Source organism: Megascapheus bottae, chromosome 9 (assembly GCF_031878675.1).
Source record: "Megascapheus bottae isolate mThoBot1 chromosome 9, mThoBot2.hap1, whole genome shotgun sequence".
NCBI classification, from domain to species: Eukaryota; Metazoa; Chordata; class Mammalia; order Rodentia; family Geomyidae; genus Megascapheus; species Megascapheus bottae.
In genome coordinates this window covers 45,534,919-45,556,009 of record NC_143517.1, presented here as the reverse complement: position 1 = coordinate 45,556,009, position 21,091 = coordinate 45,534,919, and the positions used below count along the sequence as shown (strand labels likewise).

At 36.6% G+C, this 21,091-nt stretch overlaps 1 protein-coding gene across 2 annotated transcripts in view; it reads left to right on the top strand.

The window, feature by feature from the left end:
* Positions 1-21,091, top strand: part of Rspo2 (R-spondin 2) — a 145,414-nt gene that overhangs the window by 58,767 nt on the left and 65,556 nt on the right. For both annotated transcript variants that reach the window (XM_090339263.1, XM_090339264.1), the window contains one exon: positions 9,534-9,722. In XM_090339263.1, the coding sequence (XP_090195389.1) occupies positions 9,534-9,722 (189 nt within the window). The remainder of the gene's footprint in view (positions 1-9,533; positions 9,723-21,091) is intronic.

Genomic DNA, 21,091 nt, shown 5'->3' with positions numbered 1-21,091 from the left:
TTTGAAATAGTGTTAGTCTAAGAAGCACATATGTGCTTTGTGGAATAAAAATCTGGATCTGTTTGTGAGAAGTTTGTTTTTCCTATTTAAATAATTGGATTATCTCCTTGTATAAAAACATGGAACCAAGTGAGAGATGGTTTCAATCTTCAAAAACGTATATATTTAGATCTCCCGTTACAGTTAGCATTACCATCAAATTCTGTCAGCATTTCTACCCATTGTTTAAGTCTGTTGTGAAAGCGTAAGCCAAGTTTAATCATGAGTAACCTGTTCTATGCAGCAGTTCCAAGCTATGGTTATTGAGATCACAGGCATTCTAACTTGCAGCTTTCTTTCCTCTTGGCATTGGAACCACTTGCTGATGTAGTAAGTAAGATCATTTCTTTCATGGATTCAACGGTGGGCTTCCTTTATAGAACATAGGATTTGTGTGTTTGTGTGTGTGTGTGTGTACACGCGTGTGCATATGTTTCAATAATGCTTTTGGAAAAATAGGCAATACTTGACCATCCTGTTTCTTTTTGCCTAACTTTATCAAAAACAAAAGAGATTGGAGCAATGATGCTGTTTTGTTTGCTCTAATATTTTTATTTAATTTAGTTTTTTTGTGGGTCATGGGCCTTGAACTCTGGGCCTTGGCACTGTCCTTGAGCTCTTTCAGCTCAAGGCTACTGCCCTACCCCTTGAGCCACAGCTCCACTTCCCCTTTTCTAGTGATTAATTGGGGATAAGAGTCTTTCAGTCAGTCTTTATTGCCCAGGCTGGCTTTGAACCTGTATCCTCAGATCTCAGCCTCTTGAGTAGCTAGGATTACAGGCTAGAGCCACTGTGCCCAGCATAATTTTCTTTTTTCTAATACTGATGTTTGAACTCAGTGCCTGTGCTAGGCCAGGCTCATTAGGTAATTCTTTTCTTTGATCAAACCACAAGCCTAATATACACATATTTTTTATGTGATATTACCAGGGTTTGAATTTAGGACCTCACCCTCTCGTTTGGAGCTTAGCTGGTGCTCTACCTCTTGAATCACATCTCTAGTCTAGCATTTTGTTGGTTAAATGAAAATTGAGTGTTAGATTTTTCTGCCTGTGCTGGGTTTGAACCATGGTCTTCTTGGTCTCAGTCTCCTAAGTAGTTTAGCTTCTTGATGAGTGTGTTATGATCCTTATACATTTTCTTAGTTACCTGTCGGACTTAACATTCAGTGCCAAGATATGATGTAAGATTTTATGTCAAAGATTTTGTGAGTAGGGAAAGAAGAAGAAAATTTACTAAGGCTTAGCTTCCCAAAGTGGTTATTAATTATGGAAATACTTTTTCATTTGGAGAATGACTTGTGAAGGCTGATGATTTGATTTTATATCAGAATATGTACTCGTGTATTTTTTATAGTTCAATTCTGGCTAGTAGCTAGTGCTTGGAAAATATGTATGTCTCTGGAAAATTTCTAGTGCTCATATATTTCATTTGAATTGTCATGTCCTGCCTGAGGGTTTCACTCTGGCTGACAATGGAATATGACCAAGTGACTCAATTGGACAGTTCACAAAAGTTGTCTGTTCAGGTGTTAATTTTGCTCTGAGAAGCTGAGCTATGAGGACCAAGGGTTGTTGGGTACAGATAAAATACTTTTAAAGGACTTTGTATTGCTAGTGGTTCAGCAGCCTCACTGACATTTCTGAGATGTCAATCTATGTATAAGGTTTATGGTAAATAGCACTGGCACTGAAAAGTCATTATGGACTTAAAATTGTCATTTTCTTTGGTTCCAAGAGATAATAGCACTTCATATGTTTAAATAGATTTGTGCTTCTTTCTTCCCTCTTTTTTAATTTTTTTGTTGGTCATGGGGCTTGAACTCTGGGCCTGAGGCGCTGTCCCTGAGCTCTTCAGCTCAAGGCTAGCAATCTACCACATTGAACCACAGTGCTACTTTCAGTTTACTGGTGGCTAATTGGAGATAAGAGTCTCATGGACTTTTCATACCCAGGCTGGCTTTGAACTGTGATCCTCAGATCTTAGCCTCCTGAGTAGTTGGGATTACAGGTGTGAGCCACTGGTACCTAGCTTCTCCTTTCATATTTTAACATCTATTTTTGCATAGCTTTGAATTTTTGAGCACTGAGATATATCCTCTGATAAATAATAAAATGATCTGATTAATAACCTTCTGCTTTGAGATGATTAAGAATATCCACTTCTAAATAGAAGAGGATGAATTTGGGAAGAGGAAAGGAAGCAGTAGTAGGAGATATGAAAGGTAAATTGGGAGTGATTATATTCAAAGAGCTTGATATACACATAATTTATGTATTCCAATAAAAGTAAAAGGAACCTATGTTGGGAGCCAGAGTGGAATCAAACTGTACTTTGATTTGCATCAGATAATTGCTTGATTGTCTTAGTAGTGTCTCTCCACACAGGGATAAACATCCCATTGGCATTTCACTTGCTTGGTTGCTGAGCTTGAACTCCGGGCCTGGGCACTGTCCCTCAGCTCTCTAGCTCAAGGCTAGCAGCCGGTAGGCCCCGGCAAACCATAGTTTCTAGAATTGTTCCCTATATTTTGAGGGGTTTATAGAAAATTTTTTGTGATAATATTTTCCCAAGAACTACTTCTATAGTTACATATTTATGCAATTTGTTATTCTTGACATAATTTAAATAGATAAAATGGAATCATTTATCAAATAATATCATTTCTAAATGTCAATTAATATGAATTTTGGAAAGCTATGAATTACTTGGTAAGTTAAATATTTGTAAAAAGTTGTTTGTTTTGTTAATCAATTCACGAAAAACGATAAAATGAGATTGAGAAACTAGAGTTTAATTCTAGAATTCCGAAAACCTGGTAATTTTGGGCACAAAATTTACCCTTGATTATGATTTCCAAATTATTTTTCTAGAATGACTTTATGTTAAGGAAGTCCCCTTAAAACTTTAATGAGTACATAAGAAATTTACCTCTAAGTTATCTTGACATTTAAAAATTTGAAGTTTATTTTCTCATGTAGGATCTGGTGGTTATAATGGTGGACATCTAGTGTTAAAATTTATCTTCACATGAATAATTACATTACATGTCATGTAATAATATTCTGGGTAAATATTTAAAGTTGCATGTGACAATCTTGTTCACTAATTCATAACATTGTCTAGTGGAGTTTATACATGGTAGTATATTTGGTTGTGAGATTTATTTTTAATATGAATGTTGCTAAGCTGTAAGAGGATATGGGCCAAACTTGATGTATATGGGATGCCAGACTAAGGTCCCTGTTCTCAGTGTCATGCATAGTTACTTATTTTGACATATGTGTTAAACTTTGGTCAGGCAGACACAAAGTAGGACTTTTTAAAATTAATCGATGAAGTTAATTCTTGAAAAATCTATTGCGTCTAGCGCAGGAGAAATTTCAATACCACACTTTAGAGTCTATTACAGAGCTATAGTGACCAGAACAGCTTGGTACTGGCACAAGAACAGGCCTGAAGACCAATGGAAGAGAACTGGGGTCCCAGATATTAACTCACAGACTTATGGCCACCTAATCTTTGTTAAGGGAGCCAAAAAAAAAAAAATGGAAGAAAGACAGACTCTTCGACAAGTTGTGCTGGCAGAATTGGTTAAACACCTGCAGAAAACTAAAGTTGGATCCTTCTTTGTCACCTTCCACCAGGATTAACTCCAAATGGATCAAAAACGTAGAGGTAAAAGCAGATACACTGAAAATTTTACAAGAAGGATAAAGGAGATACACCAGGTTTACTTGGCACAGGTCAAAATTTTCTTAATAAGGGCCAAGAAACAAAACAAATCAGAGAAAGTCTGGAGAAGTGGGACTGCACTGAACTGCAGAGCTTCTGTATGGCAAAGGACATAACCAGCAAATTAATTAGAAAGCCTACAGAAGCCTAGAGAAGATCTTCACTAACCATACAACAGACAAAGGCCTCATATCTAAAATATATCAATAGCTAAAATAATTGAATCACTTAAAACTAATCTCCAAAGCAACAAACATCCCATTAAAAGATGGGCCAAAGACTTAAAGAGAGTCTTTTCTGAAGAAGAAATCAAAATGGCCTATAGACACATGAAGAAATGTTCAACATCTGTGGCCATAAAAGAAATGCCAATCAAAACAACTCTAAGATTCCACCTCACTCCAGTTAGAATGGCCAGGATCAAGAAATCTACCAACACCAGATGCTGGTGGGGATGTGGCCAGGAGGGATCACTACGACACTGCTGGTGGGAGTGCAAACTCATTCAACCAGGATGGAAAGCAATATGGCAGTTCCTCAAAAGAGTAAACTTAGAGCTTCCCTATGACCCAGCAATTCCACTCCTTGGCATTTACCCAAGCGTCCAGAAACAAGGGCATACTAAATCCACCAGCACAACGATGTTCATTGCAGCACTATTTGCTATACCAAAGATATGGAACCAACCCAGATGCCTCTCAGTTGATGAGTGGATCAACAAGATGTGGTATTTATACACCATGGAATTCTATGCTGCTGTCAGAAAGAATGACATCACCCCATTTGTAAGGAAATGGAAAGACTTAGAAAAAATCATATTAGGTGAAGTAAGCCAGACTCAAAGGAACTTAGGCTCAATGATTTCCCTCATTTGTCATAATCAGTAGAAACCTTGGGCTCTCCTAGCAGGGATTTACAATAGAACAAAACCTAGATACATAAGGCCATATAGAATGATGCTAAATGAAAGGACCTCCAGGATATAGAAACAAAAGCCATATAATGAGTGATTGTTGTCCTTAAGGTAGTATGTTATCTCTCATCTCTTTTGCTGTCCCTTGGTTATCTCATATAGTTACAATATTTTATGTTGTTATCTGATATATTGGATATATGCTTATTTGTTTATTTGAAATTGGATAAGGAAGGGAAAACAAGATGGGGGCAGGGTAGAGGGAGGGAAATAGGAACATGAGAAATGGTATCAATATTTGTGAAGTAATGCACCTTCTATCTGGTGAATATAATGTAACCCTTCTGTTAATTGCAATAAAAATATATGAAAAATTCTGTTGTATCTATAACATTATTTAGGCAGCAAATACGGTGTGATAATAAGACACCAACAACCCAGTGTTCAGTCATTTTATTTTCAGAATCAGAAGTCTGTACCTTTGTCAAAAATGAATGCCTTCACGTAAGAGGAATTTAGATTACTCCTTGCTTGGCAAGGTCTAACTCTAGAAATAGGGCATCACGTTTAGAATGTGTCAGGAGTATATTGGAGACAGATGTGCACTTAGCAAGTATATAAAATGCTTTATAGAACATAAAATGGAAACAACTAGGTTGATCTGATGAAGAATTAAATTTCAAACACTCAAGTTTATAAACAGGGGCAGACTTGGTTCACAATTTAAATACAATACAGAAGTAATTAGAACTTTCTAATTATGAGTCTGTAGTATGCTGTTTCTGTTTTGATAAAATTGTTGGTGATACAGGTACTGAGCTCTGTGTCATAGTTTTTCTTGTTTTCTAAATCTGTGATTGTTTTATTTGTTAAAGAGATATATATTTTAAAATAAGAATAACTATCACCCTTTTCAGGATATTTTAAGTTTTGGATGATCGATTTCATCTTTAGAATGTTGGGTGGGTCTAGATTGAGAAATGTGTTTTAGTTGGAAGGATGAGCCTGTGGATCTCAGTAGGTTTCTGGGTCAGAATAGTTGAAGCTCACAGAGAGAGAGCAAATAAACATGGTCATCAAAGCTGGGAATTAAAATCTGTTTATTCACCTGCATGCTTGAATGGAATCTCATAGCAAAGGACAGAGCCATTCAATTTATTAAGATCCTGATTTTGAAAAAAAAATTCTTATTTAAAAGTCTACTTTACCCGTGCTTAGACAACAGACATTGGTGAGTTTACCATATAACAGATGGAAAAGTCTTGGTGAATTACCAGTAAGCTACTGGTTGTTGTACAGACTAAGTCAATAATGGTAGTTGGAGAGCAATTACTCAGAAAGTCTGCTTTTGAGATATAGAGCAAGAGGCAAAAATCACTTATGCTCTTGTCTCTTGTCTTTAGCCTTAAAGTGTTATAAACACCTGAAAAGACTGGAGGAAGCAAAGAGGTCACACTTAGTCTAGGTGTGGCAAAAATCATGTTTGCTTTAAGAGAATTCCTCTTGTGTAAGGTTATAAAGATACGTAAGATATGGACTCTGGTTAAGTGTTCCCTAAGTCATTTCCATTGCTTAAGTCTATCCAGGTTCAAGTAAATAGAGTTATTTCTTTTAATGGTTTTAAGAATACCTTTAAAAAAATAAATGTAGGGCATGATCTGTTGACTTTGAAATCCTTGTGGTCAAGATGAAAGTTGGCTTCTGATACATAAAAACAAAACACCACCAAAAGCCTTTAATTTGTGTTGATTCTCTTGGTTCTGTAATTCCCTTTCCTCTTTATGTCTTCCTATGGAGTGTGATTTATAGTGATAAAGAGCTCTTTGTTTAACCTTTGAACTAAAAGTATAGCTTCAAGTTCCTCTGTGATGACCAGGAGAAAGAGAATCTTTTGCTCTAAACTGCTCTGTATATGTGAACTTTTCAAATGCTCTTCTCACTTCAAAGTTAGGTTTGTGTAATCTTGATATAGATTTTTCCAAATCTGTAATTACACTCAAGAGTAGAAGGTAGACAGAAAACTCTTCAGATTTCTTGAAAGAGGGCTCTGTAGTGTGGCTTTGACACAGCTCCAAAGAGCAGTGCTGTTCCTGCTTTAGTCTTCTGGTGCCTCATATTTAAAAGATGTATCTTTCACAAAAAGTCATGGATTGTTTCTCCACATACAGTACCATGTGGGTTTTGTGTTTTAGATGATGCCCCTGGACGACTCTGAAAATCAGAATTGGGTTTTCCTCAGCCATTTTTCCTACTTCACTAGGGACTGTTAATATTGTGCTTCTACTTTTCTTCCCCAGATTTCTTCACCTTACCCCCTTCCATTTCTTCCCTGTCATACATGGAGAAGTTGAGCTATAGCTCAATATTCTCAGGATACCAAGTAAAATATCAGAATGAACTCTTTCCAGAAGGCACCTAGGGGCGTCGGGATAAGAGGAGGGGATAGGAAGCTCTCTGTAACTGATTTATGAATCATAGTCATCTGGTCAGATTGAAGTATAATAGAAATACTGTAGGGAGTATAAAAGCAGGAAGATAGACTCAGCAACAGAAATCAAAGTGAATTTTTTTGTGTGCCTACATTAGAGTTTGAACTCAGGACTTATAAGTCAAGAAGTTAACAGAAAAAAACACCCCAGGGGAACAAAACCAGATATATAAAGCTCTAGAAATTGTCTGTAATCCATACACTTCCATGAAGCATCCATGAAGAAAAGATATATCAACATCCAATAAAGATTACATAAACAACCTAATCTTCATGCAGAAGTCATCCATCTCAGCAAAACGCAGAATGGATAAAGAATCAGAAGAATATGTCCCCAAATATGGGAATAACAGCAGTGATGTGAAAATTACAATAAAATAAAAAAATCTAAAAGTGAAAAATAACCCTTCTATGGATAAGTTGAATGATAGGTTGGAAGTTAGTAACTAGCAAAGAGATAGAAGGACTCATAGGAAAAAAATAAGTAAAAAAAATAAGAAACGGGCAATAAAAATATGAACAAGTGCCAATGCACACTATTTTTACTACAAAATGAGCAACACATATTATTTGAAGAGATCCTGCTGAATCATTTCCAGAACTAAATAAAAACAAGTTCTTAGATGAAAAATTGATCCAGGCAGGCTAGTAAAATAAGTCTGTATCTAAACACAATTACAGATTAAATTTAAATCAAAGAAGAGCAACATTACTTATAGAAGAATAAAAATTCAGTGCCAAATTTCTAGCAGAAACCGTAAATATTACATAATGGGATACTATTTTTTCAAGGATATTTCATCAAGAACTATGGATTATAGACAATTTCTAGAGCCTTTTATATCTGTTTTTGTTCCCCTTGGGTGTTTTCCTGTTAACTTCTTGACTTTCAAGTCCCATAGTAACAATTGGAATGTGAATGTAGATATCACATCTGACTATCTTGTGTGCTTGAGTTTCTCATGTCTCAAATGTTTTATTCTCCCTCTCCCCCTTCCTGTTTTTCTCCCTCCCCCTCCTCTTCCCCTCTCCCTTTCTTTTTTTCCCCTTCCCTCCCATTTCCTTCCTTCCCCTTCTCTTCTCCTTCCCCTTCCCTCCATCTTTTTCATTTCCCAGCTCCTGCTTCCTTCCTCCTCCTCCCTCCTCCTCATTTCCCTGCTCCCTCCCTCTTCCCTGTTCTTTGTCCCAGCTCCTCTCCTCCATATCTCATCCTAATTTTCATTCTCATCCTCATTTCCTTAGCTGAGAATTGAATTCCTTGTGTCTGGGAAGTTGTAGAAAGGAATTCTAGTACTTTTGTGGATAAAGTGCTCTCTCAACTATCCATGTAATATGGGCTAAGTGTCAGCTCCTTGTGTGTATGTTTCTGAGTCTGGATTAAGGACCCTGAAATAAACACTGCCTTTGTTTGGTTTAATCCTGAATTTATTCATTTCTATTTCAGGCCTGGTCTGTGCCTCCAGGTTCCCTCTGGTTGTGTATTAAACTTGTTTTTAAAAAGGATTTTTTTTTAAAGCCTGGTGCTGGTGGCTCATGTCTATCATCCTAGCTACTCAGCCTGAGATATAAGGATCATGGTTCAAAGCCAGCCCTGGCAGTCTATGAGACTCCTATCTCCAATTAACCATCAGAAAATTGGAAGTGGCGCTGTGTCTCAAGGGGTATATTGGTAGTCTTGTGCTGAACAGCTTAGGGACAACGCCCAAGTTCAGTATTCAAGCCCCATGACTGACCAGGAAAAAAAAAGAATTTTTAATTAGCATATATTTATTGTAAATTTAATTGTGATAGGTTCAATTGTGATGTTTACATACAGACATGCACTATATCTCCTCCTGATTAAACTCACCCCTTTTTCTCTCTTGCCTTCCTCTCTTTTAGAAACAATTTCAGCACTTTGATTATTCTAATTTTCATACAATCCTATAAAGTCCCTTTATCACATTCACCTTCATTCACCATCTCTGCTGGTACTCACCATTCCCTAACAGCCCATTTTACTTTTCCATGATTCATTCATCTCCGAGTATATTAATTCTACAAAGGGGTCATTCACACATTATGATTTAGTCAAATAAACCTTAGTGATTGGTTGATAGTGCTTTCTTTTCCTCTTCTTCCCGTCCATGGTTCAATGGCTCTCACTGAGTTTCTTTAGGCTGCTTCTGCTTCTTTCTTTTTATTTTTCCTTCATTGGGAGCAAGGGGGTGGGAGGGGTAAGAGATGATGATGTTTTGTATTTCTATAGAAGGAGAGCATGGAGACTAGACACTTTTACCATGGTATACAGAGCAGAAGTCTGATCCTACTCCTATTTAAACATGTCTTGTTTTTTCTCTTTTTGTTTTTCTCTTACAGCTAGCTATGTATCAAATCCCACTTGCAAGGGTTGTTTGTCTTGTTCCAAGGACAATGGGTGCAGCCGATGCCAGCAGAAATTGTTTTTCTTCCTTCGAAGAGAGGGGATGCGCCAGTTTGGAGAGTGCTTGCATTCCTGCCCACCGGGGTACTATGGACACCGTGCCCCAGATATGAACAGATGCGCAAGTGAGCATTTGGCTTTCTCCACCAACTCAGGGCATGAGCTCATTTTATAAACTATAGAAATAGCCTAAGTTCAAACCTACAAAAAAATGCGATAGAATAACAGCACTTTTACTTCATGTGTGTATAGAAGTATATGCTATTTCGTCCTGTAAGTTTTATTTATTTCAACTAAATATTTTTTTGTAGAAAGATCTAAAACACCTGCTGGCTAGATAGAACTTTTTGGTTTGCTCTGTTTCTAAAATTGCCTTTCTGGGAAATACCTGTTTAAACTTTACCTGCAACTAATACATGCATGTTGGTTTTTTTTAATGCTGTTAATGAGAAAGACATTATAAAATATTAATTTTATATGAAAGTATCCTAAGTTCTAAGTTCAACAAGATAAAAAAGACATAATGATATTCCATCAGTAGAATTAGTATGTGACTGTTTATAGCTTAACTCAAAAATCATTGCAGGACTGTTTCCCATCTTCTCAGTGAATATTAATCTTTCAAATAAGAGAATCATCCTTTCTTCTAAGGAAGTTTTAGGGAGTAAAGGAATTGAAGAAAAGGGGACAATGTTGTAAAATAACAAACTAGTGAACAGTTTCTTCATAATTTATAGCATTTATATGCATTTATAGCATTATAGCTTTATCAGTAGGTATTAAATCCCTGACATATATCTTCAGTATGTAATTACTCAGCCAAGATGATCCTGAGATAAGAAAGAAATCTGAATTGTATTTCCAAGGGCAATACTACTTTTTAGAGAAAACAGAACTAGTAAGGGTTAAATAAATTCTGGAAAGAAGGAACCATGTACATGTGATATGTTTGAAGGATAAGTCTTAACTGGCTAGTTATCTGACACTTTGACAAGATCATTCTGTTTCACAAGACATGTCTCATAGTGATAATTTCGTGCCCTTAGTCCCTGCTCATCAAGTGTTCTTTATGATCTCCAAACACTGGCAAGAAAAATGTTCTCAAACATTTTCAAGCATTGGAACAGAAAAGCAGCGCCATCCTTGGATAAGAACCACTGGAGAGTTTGTACTTGGTGGTTGGGTATAGTTAGACTTGAAGGTGAAAAAAGATACTTGAGGATAAAGGACACAGGTCTTGAGTGCTAGGCTAAAAAGATTGCCATTATCAGTCCACCTGGCACTGGATTAAAGATCTTACTTCATTTGAGATAATTGGAACAGAAGTGAGGGAAATGAATTGGAGAGGGATTAAAAAGTTAAGGAAAGCTATTGTAACAATTCCAGATCAGAAATTATACTCAGAGGAAAACTAAGGAATGAGTTCCAGAAGTTTTAAAAATAGAAAGAATGGATTTGGTAATTACACAATGGAAAGAGAGAAAATTACATTTCGTCCTGTGGTCCTACATTGTGTGGGTGAATAGTTTTACCAGTAGCAGAGATAGAGATGTGGATTTACTTTCATATCATGGAATTGCATACCTTTTTAGAAGGACAGACTCCCATCAGGTATTAGTAACTTAAGTTTTGAAAACATTTATGTCTTTAAGGGATAGATTTGAACTACTGAATAATTTGCATTTAGTAGTTTATGACCATCTGTGGGAGACTGGCATCCACCTTGAAATAGTTTCAGATGTACCTGTGGGGGATGTCTGAGTCCAGGACTATTTTGTTCATTTTTCAATTCAGGCTGCACATAGTTGAGACAAGAGAAGAGTGGATAGATGTGGGCATTTATTGTGAATTCTAGGGTTAGCATTACATAAACTAGTTGTAGTCAACTTGCTGGCCATACAGTGTTTTGTTAAACCCAGGCTATGGGGGTTGACAGGACTGCTGTTAATAACTGTAAAGGGACAGTAATTAAACCAGGATTGTCATAAGCACAGTAGTGTCAGAGGTCACCTTAACAATACTTCCTGCTGTGTTGACAGTCTTCTTTAGAGAAAATCCCTTAACCAATTTTGTTGAAATTGATTCATTTTCTCAGAAATGGAGTGTAGTGATTGTAAATCAGCTTTGGTAAGAGAATGTACATGTGAGACTAGGCCTGCCATGCTTATAGTTATTGTAAGTGAGTACACACAATGATGGAGCTAATGGATCCATAGGAAATCATTACTGATGTGGTTGAAGCGGGAAGTGCTCACTACAGACTCCTGTGAATGAAGTGGAAATAAAATGTCTCATTTCTTAGTACGGGGCTCTAGATGATCATAGACCTCCCATAGAACTTACTTTCTTGATATTCTTTGCATATACTTTGGTGATATTAATAGTCAGGTGATGAAAAAGGTCTCTGAATCAGAGAAGACTATAATCACACTTATTTTCTGTGGTCTTAAGAGATAATTGTTCAATAATAGAGAAGAAAATTATACTTTAAGTGGCACTAACTCAGAAAATTTTCTAAATAAAACTTGTTAATGGAAGTACATGCTGAATTTTGTTCTTCTATGCTTTTCTTTGTTTATATGTGAGGTTGCATACTTGGTTTTTTACATTGCAAGATGTTTAACAGAATATTTGGCCTCTCCTGTTAGTAATTTTTAATAAATGAGGTATCATACAGAATTAAAAGTTCACAGACAGTAAGGAGAGAGTGTAATGCCATAACTTACTCCCCAGATTAGGTACAAACATGCTCGATTAAAAACAAATTGCCTAGGGTTTGAGTCTAGATCTGAAGTGAGACCTGAGAACTTGCATTTTTTTTTTGTGGGGCTTGAACTCTGGGACTGGGTGCTGTCCCTGAGATTTTCATCTCAAAGCTACCACCCTACCCTTTGAGCGACATGTGGCTCCATTTCTAGTTTTCTAGTGTTAATTAGAGATAAGAGTCTCATAGACTTTAGTGCCCAGGCTGTTTTTGAACCACGATCTTCAGATCTCAGCCTCTGAGTAGCTAGGATTACAGGTGTGAGCCACCGCACCCAGCTGGATCTTGCATTTATTTATTTTTTTTTGGTAAGAGGTTGTCAGGTGATGCTGACAATGACTGAGAGAATAACTTACAGAACCACTATCACTGTGGAATTACTTGTGTCTACCTGCTGCTAGAGAATAGAAAGTTCTATGCTTAGTAAAAAAGATGTTCTTCTGAGTATCTGAGGATATTGAAAGGGAATCTGGATCCTTCTGTACCTCCCTCATTAATGTATGCCTGCTTATAGACTACCCAGGTGGTCATGGTAGTATGCACTAGAATGTGCTGTTCCTCTCTCCTCTCCTCCTCTTGTTTCCTCTCCTGTCTCCTCCCTTCCCCTCTTCTCAGCTTCTGTAACCTCTTTCTCCTGCCCAAGACACCCCAGTTTTATTTATCCTGACATATACAATATTTTAATTTACAATTGTGTCTTCATATCTTAAAATTTAATCTGCTTTATTTAAGCTTTGTTGGTAAATTTTCCGACACAAAATTCTGAGTACAGTATAGCCCCTAATGAATAAAAGACCTGTCATTTGTGCCATTCTGGGGGAGGAAGAGAAAGGAAGTATGTGGAAGCAAGGTACAGAAACTGCAGTAGAATGCTCAGTCGAATCCTTCTGGCTCCATCCATGGCAGTTAGGTCTCCAAATGTACTCTTTGAGAATCAGAGTCCCAATGTCCGAGGCCTAAGGACTAAGGAAGGTCATTAGATCATTGGTGTACATACTTGTCCTGAAGCTATTGTCCCTGCAAATTGGAGAACAGTTCATTAACTTAAACTCCAAGTGAAAACGCTAAGATAAACATTTGCATTGTAACCTATAATGTTAGTAAATATCTATAGTGTTGATAAATGTTTAAATTTTACCACTAAAAAGATAAAAGTTGTAAAAAAAAAAAACCAACCTACTGTGAGCTGGTACTGGTGGGTCAAATGTGTCAGCCTAGCTACTCAGGAGGCTGAGACCTAAAGATTGCAGTCTGGAGCCAGTCGAGGCAGTAAAGAGCATGAGACTGCTATCTCCAGCTAACCACCAGAAAACTAGACATAAAAACAAAAACAACAAAAAGCTACCTAGCAGTCAGAAGCAGAACTAAACTACAGCTTGTCTTAGGGAAATCAGTAGCACAAAGCATATCACAGGATAAAGTCTTGAATTTGCCTGATCCCTGGTAAGGTTGGATGAGACAGGCAGTTCTTCACTTTGAACTGGAACATCCTCTTGTGCTATTTTCTTTTGAAAGAAGGAACCTGTCTTACTGGCAAGCTTGCTGAAGGTTCTCATTGGCTACTGCCAATGGAGAAAGCCTGCTGGTGTGAAATGGCTTTCTCTCATTATAAAAGAGCAGCTACTAGCTGAGTAAAACTATAGCTATACTTCAGCAAAGTTAAGGAATTCTTCAGTGTTCTGTTCTTTGACGATTATAAAGGAACATTGTATGATTCTCTAAGGTTTATTCTGTTGTCTCCTTATTAGAAGATAATTGGGATACCATTACTTGTAAATGTCTTGATTATTTCAGGCTTTCTCTTAAAAAAAAACAACCAACCAATCCCCCCCACCAAAACAAACAAACAAACAAACAACCTTCTGTGCAAGGTAATTGGCTACATTTTTGTACACTGATGCTTGGGAAAAAGTAACATATTTATAAGTTGATTTTCATTTTAGGAATAGATTCTGATTGTTTTGATGTATCAAAGCTACAGTTTAATGTTCTGATGTTAGCTGGTCAAGGGGTTAGTATCTCAAAGATGATCAATACATATTATTTCAGTAATCAAAATATTCCAGATGGCTCTGGGCTAAGAGAAGAAAGAAAGTTCAGTTAGGTTAGTTGCTCTTGTGGGTCAGATGTTATATGATTACTACCAACAAAGAGTCCTTATTTAGCATACTCGTGGGGGGCTGTATTGTTCAACAGCTCAGGTCCATGTTTGAGGGGTAAATATATTGAAGTCCAGAGAAATGAACTGGCTTATTCAAATTTACCAACTAGTATGAAGTAATTATAATATTGGAATACCTCTTTCCTGAAATCTCAGCTTTTTTGCTTGTTGACCTGTGGGTTTCCCATGTTTTTAGTTTTGTTCTAAACAAAAAGGACTGCTTTATTAAAGTTATAGAATTGAGAAGATAAAATTATTATTATTATTATTATTATTATTATTATTTTGTGGGTCATGGGGCTTGAACACAGACAGCCTGGGCACTGTCCCCTAAGACTATCACCTTACCCTTGATCCATGCTCCGCTTCCTGTTTTCTAGAGGTTAATTGGAGATAAGAGTCACAGGTCCTTTTGTGCCTGGGCTGGCTTTGAACCTTGATCCTCAGATCTCAGGCTCCTGAGTAAGCTAGGATTACAGACATGAGCCCACTGTACCTGGCAAAAATTAATTTTTACATGTAATTCCATTCCCATTATGTTTAAGAAAATGAGGAGATAAATGAATTTCTTGACTTGTTAAGTATGTGCCATCTAGGGAGGAGGTAGGACAACAGGATATCCTAGTAGGCCATATTGGTCACATGGCATTTTATTTCATTTTATTTTATTGTTGGAGTGATGTACAGAGGGGTTACAGTTACATTCATCAGATAGTAGGTATATTATTTCTTGAACATTGTTACCCCTTCCCAGGTTTTTCTCCCACTTTCTCTCCCCCACTCCCTCCTAGTCATCTTGTGTTTCCTTTAACTTCCCCTTTTCAAATAAACAATGTACCAGGTACCATACTTCAGATACAGTAACAACATGAGATAAACCATAAGGGGAGAAGAAATAGCTTTACATAGTACATTAAGAATAACAATCACAAAGATAAACCTCTTATTTCCATATCCTAGAGCTCATTTCATTTAGCTTCATCTTATATGGACATATGTAAATAACTTTTGAGCTAGTATGATCCTCTGTTAGGAGAATCTAGATGTATATTAATTGTTACAAATGAGGGAAACCATGGAGTCTATGTTTCTTTGGGTCTGAGTTACTCCACTATAGGATTTTTTCCAAGTCTTTCTATTTCTTTACAAATGGGGTGATGTCATTCTTTCTGATGGCAGCATAGAATTCCATGGTATAAATAAACCACATCTTCATTATTCACTTATTTACTGAGGATAATCTGGGTTGGTTCCATATCTTAGCTATGGTGAATAATGCTGCGATGAACATGGTTGTGGTGGTAGTTAAGTATGGCCTTGTTTCTGGCTATTTGGGTAAATGCCCAGCAATAGGATTGCTGGGTCATAGGGGAGTTCTATGTTTAGTCTTTTGAGGAACTGCCATACTGCTTTCCATAGTGGTTGAACAAGTTTACACTCCCACCAACAGTACAGTAGTGATTTGTTTTGGCCACATCCCCACCAGCATCTGTTTTTATTAGATTTCTTGATCATGGCCATTCTAACTGGGGTGAGGTAGAATCTCAAAGTTTTTTTTTTCATATATTTTAATTGTAATTAATAGAAGGTGCATTACTTCACAAACATTGATACCCTTTCTCATGTCTTGGTCAAAGTTGTTTTGATTTGCATTTCTTTTTTTAAATTTTTTTTAAATTTTTTTCATATATTTTTTATTGTAATTAATAGAAGGGTTACATGATATTTGCCAGATAGATGGTGTATTAATTCCCATACATTGATACCCTTTCACATGTCTTGGTCCCCATTTCCCTCTCTCCCACCCCCACCCCTCATCTTGTTTTCCCCCCTTCCCTATCCAATTTCAAATAACCAAATACAAATATATCCGATATATTAGGTAACAAAGTGAGATACTGTAACAATATGAGATAACCAAGGGACAGCAAAAGAGATGAGAGATAACATAGTACCTTAAGAACAACTGATTTGCATTTCTTTTATGGCTAGAGATGTTGCGCATTTTCATGTGTCTATTGCCCATTCTGTTTTCCTCTTCAGACAAGTCTCTCTTTAAGACTTTAGCCCACCTTTTATTGGGATGCTTGTTTCTTTGAAGATTTGTTTTTGAGAGATTCAAAGTTTTTAGCTGTTGATATATTTTAGATATGAGGCCTTTGTCTGTTGTATGGTTAATGAAGATGTTCTTCCACTCTGTAGGCTTTCTAGATAATTTGCTAGCTATGTCCTTTGCCATATAGAAGCTCTGCAGTTTCATGCAGTCCCACTTATCCAGACTTTCTCTGATTTGTTTTGCTTCTTGGTCCTTATTAAGAAAGTTTCAACCTGTGCCAAGGAGCCAAGTGTATCTCCTATTTCTTCTTGTAAGATTTTCAGGGTATCTGCTTTACCTCAAGGTCTTGGATCTATTTGGAGTTGATTCTGGTGTAGGGAGACAGATAAGGATCCAACTTTAGTTTTCTACATGTGCTAAGCCAGTTTTGCCAGTATGATTTGTTGAAGACATGTCTTTCTTCCAACCAGGATTCTTGGCTCCTTTCTCAAAGATAAGGTGGCCATAGGTCTGTGGGCTGATTTTTGGGTCTTCAGTTCTATTCCATTGGTCCTTGGGCCTGTTCTTATGCCAGTTTTTATTACTGTTTTATTACTATAGTTTTTGTTACTATAGTTTTGCAGTAGAGTTTAAAGTGTGGTATTGATATTCCTCCTTTCTGCTAAGGATTGTTTTTGCTATTTGAGCTCTTTTATTATTCCATATGAATTTTTGGATTGCTTCCTCTATTTCATTAAAGAATGACATTGAATTTGTAACCTTTGGCAGTATTGACATTTTCATGATAGTAATTCTTCCAGCCCAACAACATGGGAGGTTATTCCACTTCCTTAAATATGACAGCCCTTTTCAAAGTCATCTTTTTCCTTTCAATGAGCTGACATAGACCATCACTTAATACAAAATGCATATCCTATATCAAAATTCCACCATTTCCCTTTTATTAAGTAATTCAAAATAGTATATTTTGTGTCAAAATTCTTCATTCTGTAGAATGAGTATAATTAAGGATTAATAGTTCTTGTCGCACTGGGATAACAGAGTTAATAGTAATGCATTTCTAATATCTTGTAAGGAAGAGGTCATTTCTCTAATTAATCAAAATTTCTGCTGGTCAATTTGTGTGAAAACTTGCTTTGTCCTGCACAGTGCCTTCAGCTAAATATAAATGCACTTAAATTAATATATATGTATGTGCATATGTGTGTATGCAGACACACATATGTATATATGCAGACACACATACACATACACGACAGTTAATGAATTCTAACTTTCCCTTCTCATTTGACTCTCTCTTCACTTACCTCTCTTCATCTGTCTTCCATCCTCTTATACAAAGTATGAATACTAAAGCTTATAAAGCATGTATTTCTCTAAATTCTCCACAAAGTAAGCATTAGGGTGGCCTGGAGGTCATATCTGAAAATCATGACACCAATAGATGGGCTTCATTGCACTGCTCATTTAAAATATCAGCCATGAAGTATAGACACCAATGTTATGCATAATTATAAAGGAGAGTATTAGAAAAATTCAAAATTCTTTTAATTATTTTTACTTTAATAAATGGTCAGTTGTAAACTCCAGGTCTCAAATTCCATTAAATAGTTCAATTTTTATCTACTAAAGGCAAAAATCAATTTGTGGTAAATTCTGTCTTTCAAAGAACAGTGGACTAGAAGGAATTCTGGTTTCTGATGTGAGCTCTTTCAGTAAGTACTTTGCAAACCTAGACAAATGACATAATATACCCTGGAACAAAAGTTGCCTAATGACTCTCATGAGCTCATCTACAAAATCATCTTGGTAACAGAGTAAAGTCTATTGTTGGCAGCTTCTTTAGAAAATATTGACCTTCTTGTGACTTTTATCTTGTCAGTCTAGCCTCTTCAGTATTCAGTCTTTCCCTCCAATCCTCATCTCTAGGTAGTTACAGCAAAGAACAAACAAATGAGCCATAAGAGCTTTACAGTGGCTCTTATATATGCATAATCAATTATTGATTGATTATACTGTTTAAATGATGCCCAATTTCATAATACATTCTACTTTGAAGTGGTTTTGTTTGCAATGAAGTTATGTTACTGAGTTAAAAGATACAAAGCACAGTGTGTTTCAGTGTTTATCCTAAAATTATATATTGTTAGTCATTCAGCAGATACATCTGCCATCGTTTACCACAATAAGCACCCACACCAGACCCTGTGAAGCCAGAATAGACAGTTCTTTTTTTTCCATTTATTTTTATTGTAATTAATAGAAGGGTTACATTACATTTGCCATATGGAAGGTGCATTACTTCACATACATTGATACCCTTTCTCATATCTTGGTCCCCATTTCCCTCCCCCTAAAACCACCCTCATCTTGTTTTCCCCCCTTTCCTATCCAATCTCAAATAACCAAATACACATATATCCAATATATCAGATAACAAAGTGAAATGCTATAACAATATGAGATAATCAAGGGACAGCAAAAGAGATAACATAGTACATTAAGCACAATAATCACTCATTATATGGCTTTTGTTTCTGTATCCTAGAGGTTCTTTCATTTAGCATCATACTGTATGGCCTTATGTATCTAGGTTTTGCTCTATTGCAAATCTCTGCTAGAAGAGTCCAAGGTTTGTACTGATTATGACAAATGAGGGAAACCATTGAGCTCATGTTCCTTTGAGTCTGGCTTACTTCACTTAATATGATTTTTTCTAAGTCTTTCCATTTCCTAACAAATGCGGTGATGTAGTTCTTTCTGACAGCAGCATATAATTCCATTGTGTATAAATACTACATCTTGTTGATCCACTCATCAACTGAAGGGCATCTGCTATGGTAAATAGTGCTGCAATGAACATCATTGTGCTAGTGGGTTTAGTATGTCCTTGTTTCTGGATGGTTGGGTAAATGCCAAGTAGTGGAATTGCTGGGTCATAGGGGAGCTCTATGTTTAGTCTTTTGAGGAACTGCCATACTGCTTTCCATAGTGGTTGAACGAGTTTGCACTCCCACCAACAGTGTAGTAGTGATCCCTTCTGGCCACATACCCCCAGCATCTGGTGTTATTAGTTTTCTTGATCCTGGCCATTCTAACTTGAGTGAGGTGGAATCTTAAAGTTGTTTTGATTGGCATTTCTTTTATGACCAGAGATGTCGAGCATTTCTTCATGTGTCTATAGGCCATTTTTATTTCTTCTTCAGAGAAGACTCTAAGTCTTTGGCTCATCTTTTGATGGTATGCTTGTTTCTTTGGAGATTAGCTTTGGAGTGATTTAATTTTTTTAGCTGTTGATATATTTTAGATATGAGGCCTTTGTCCGTTGTATGGTTAGTGAAGATCTTCTCCCACAGAATAGACGGTTCTTTTTTCTTCATAGGCATTGGGATAATGGTGAACCTAACTGGTCATTGCTATGGGAGAATTTCTATAAGTATCATGGCTCTAGGAAGATGTATGGTGTCTGGAGGAAACATCAGACATACAGATCAATGTGACTGGGATTAAACAGCATAGGTTTAACAGAAGCCAGGGATATAGAAAGGTATGGATAAGAAGTGGGTTCTTGTGTTTTAAAATTAAGAGCTTGAACTCGATTCTGGACATTAGTTGAGCCATGGAAAGACTTAGATCTTTGTTTTTCAACTTGTACATAAATAGTTCACATATTTTGGGGGATACTATGTGATGCTTTAATATATACAGGATTGGGTGCGGTGACATGTGCTTATAATCTTAGCTATCCAGGAGGTGGAGGAAGGAAAATTGCAACTTCAAGGCCAACCCTGGCAAAATTAATTATCAAGATCTTATTTTAAAAAAATAAAAGGGAATGGAAAGACTTAGAAAAAATCATATTAAGTGAAGTAAGCCAGACTCAAAGGAACTTAGGCTCAATGGTTTCCTTATTTGTCATAATCAGTACAAACCTTGGACTCTTCTAGCAGAGATTCGCAATAGAGCAAAACCTAGATACATAAGGCCATATAGTATGATGCTAAATGAAAGGATCTCTAGGATATAGAAACATAAGCCATATAATGAATGATTGTTGTCCTAAAGGTACTATGTTATCTCTCATCTCTTTTGTTGTCCCTTAGTTATCTCATATTGTTACAGTATTTCACCTGGTTACCTGATATATCAGATATATTTGTATTTGGTTAGGGAGGGGGGGAAAACAAGATGAGGGGTGGGGTTCGGGGGGAGGGAAATGGGGACCAAGACATGTGAAAGGGTATCAATGTATGTGAATTAATGCACCTTCTATCTGGCAAATATCATGTAACCCTTTTATTAGTTACAATAAAAAAATACATGGAAAAAAATAAAAGGGCTGGGGGAATAGTTCAAATAGTAGAGCAGCCCCAGAGTTCCATCTCCAATCTCCAGTACTGGGGAAAAAAATACTATGTTTAAAGCTGGGTATAAAAACTATCTCCTCATGCCATTATTTAGTGGTGGTGAAAACACTGTAAATCCTCCCTAGTTTCTGTGAACTATACAGCAC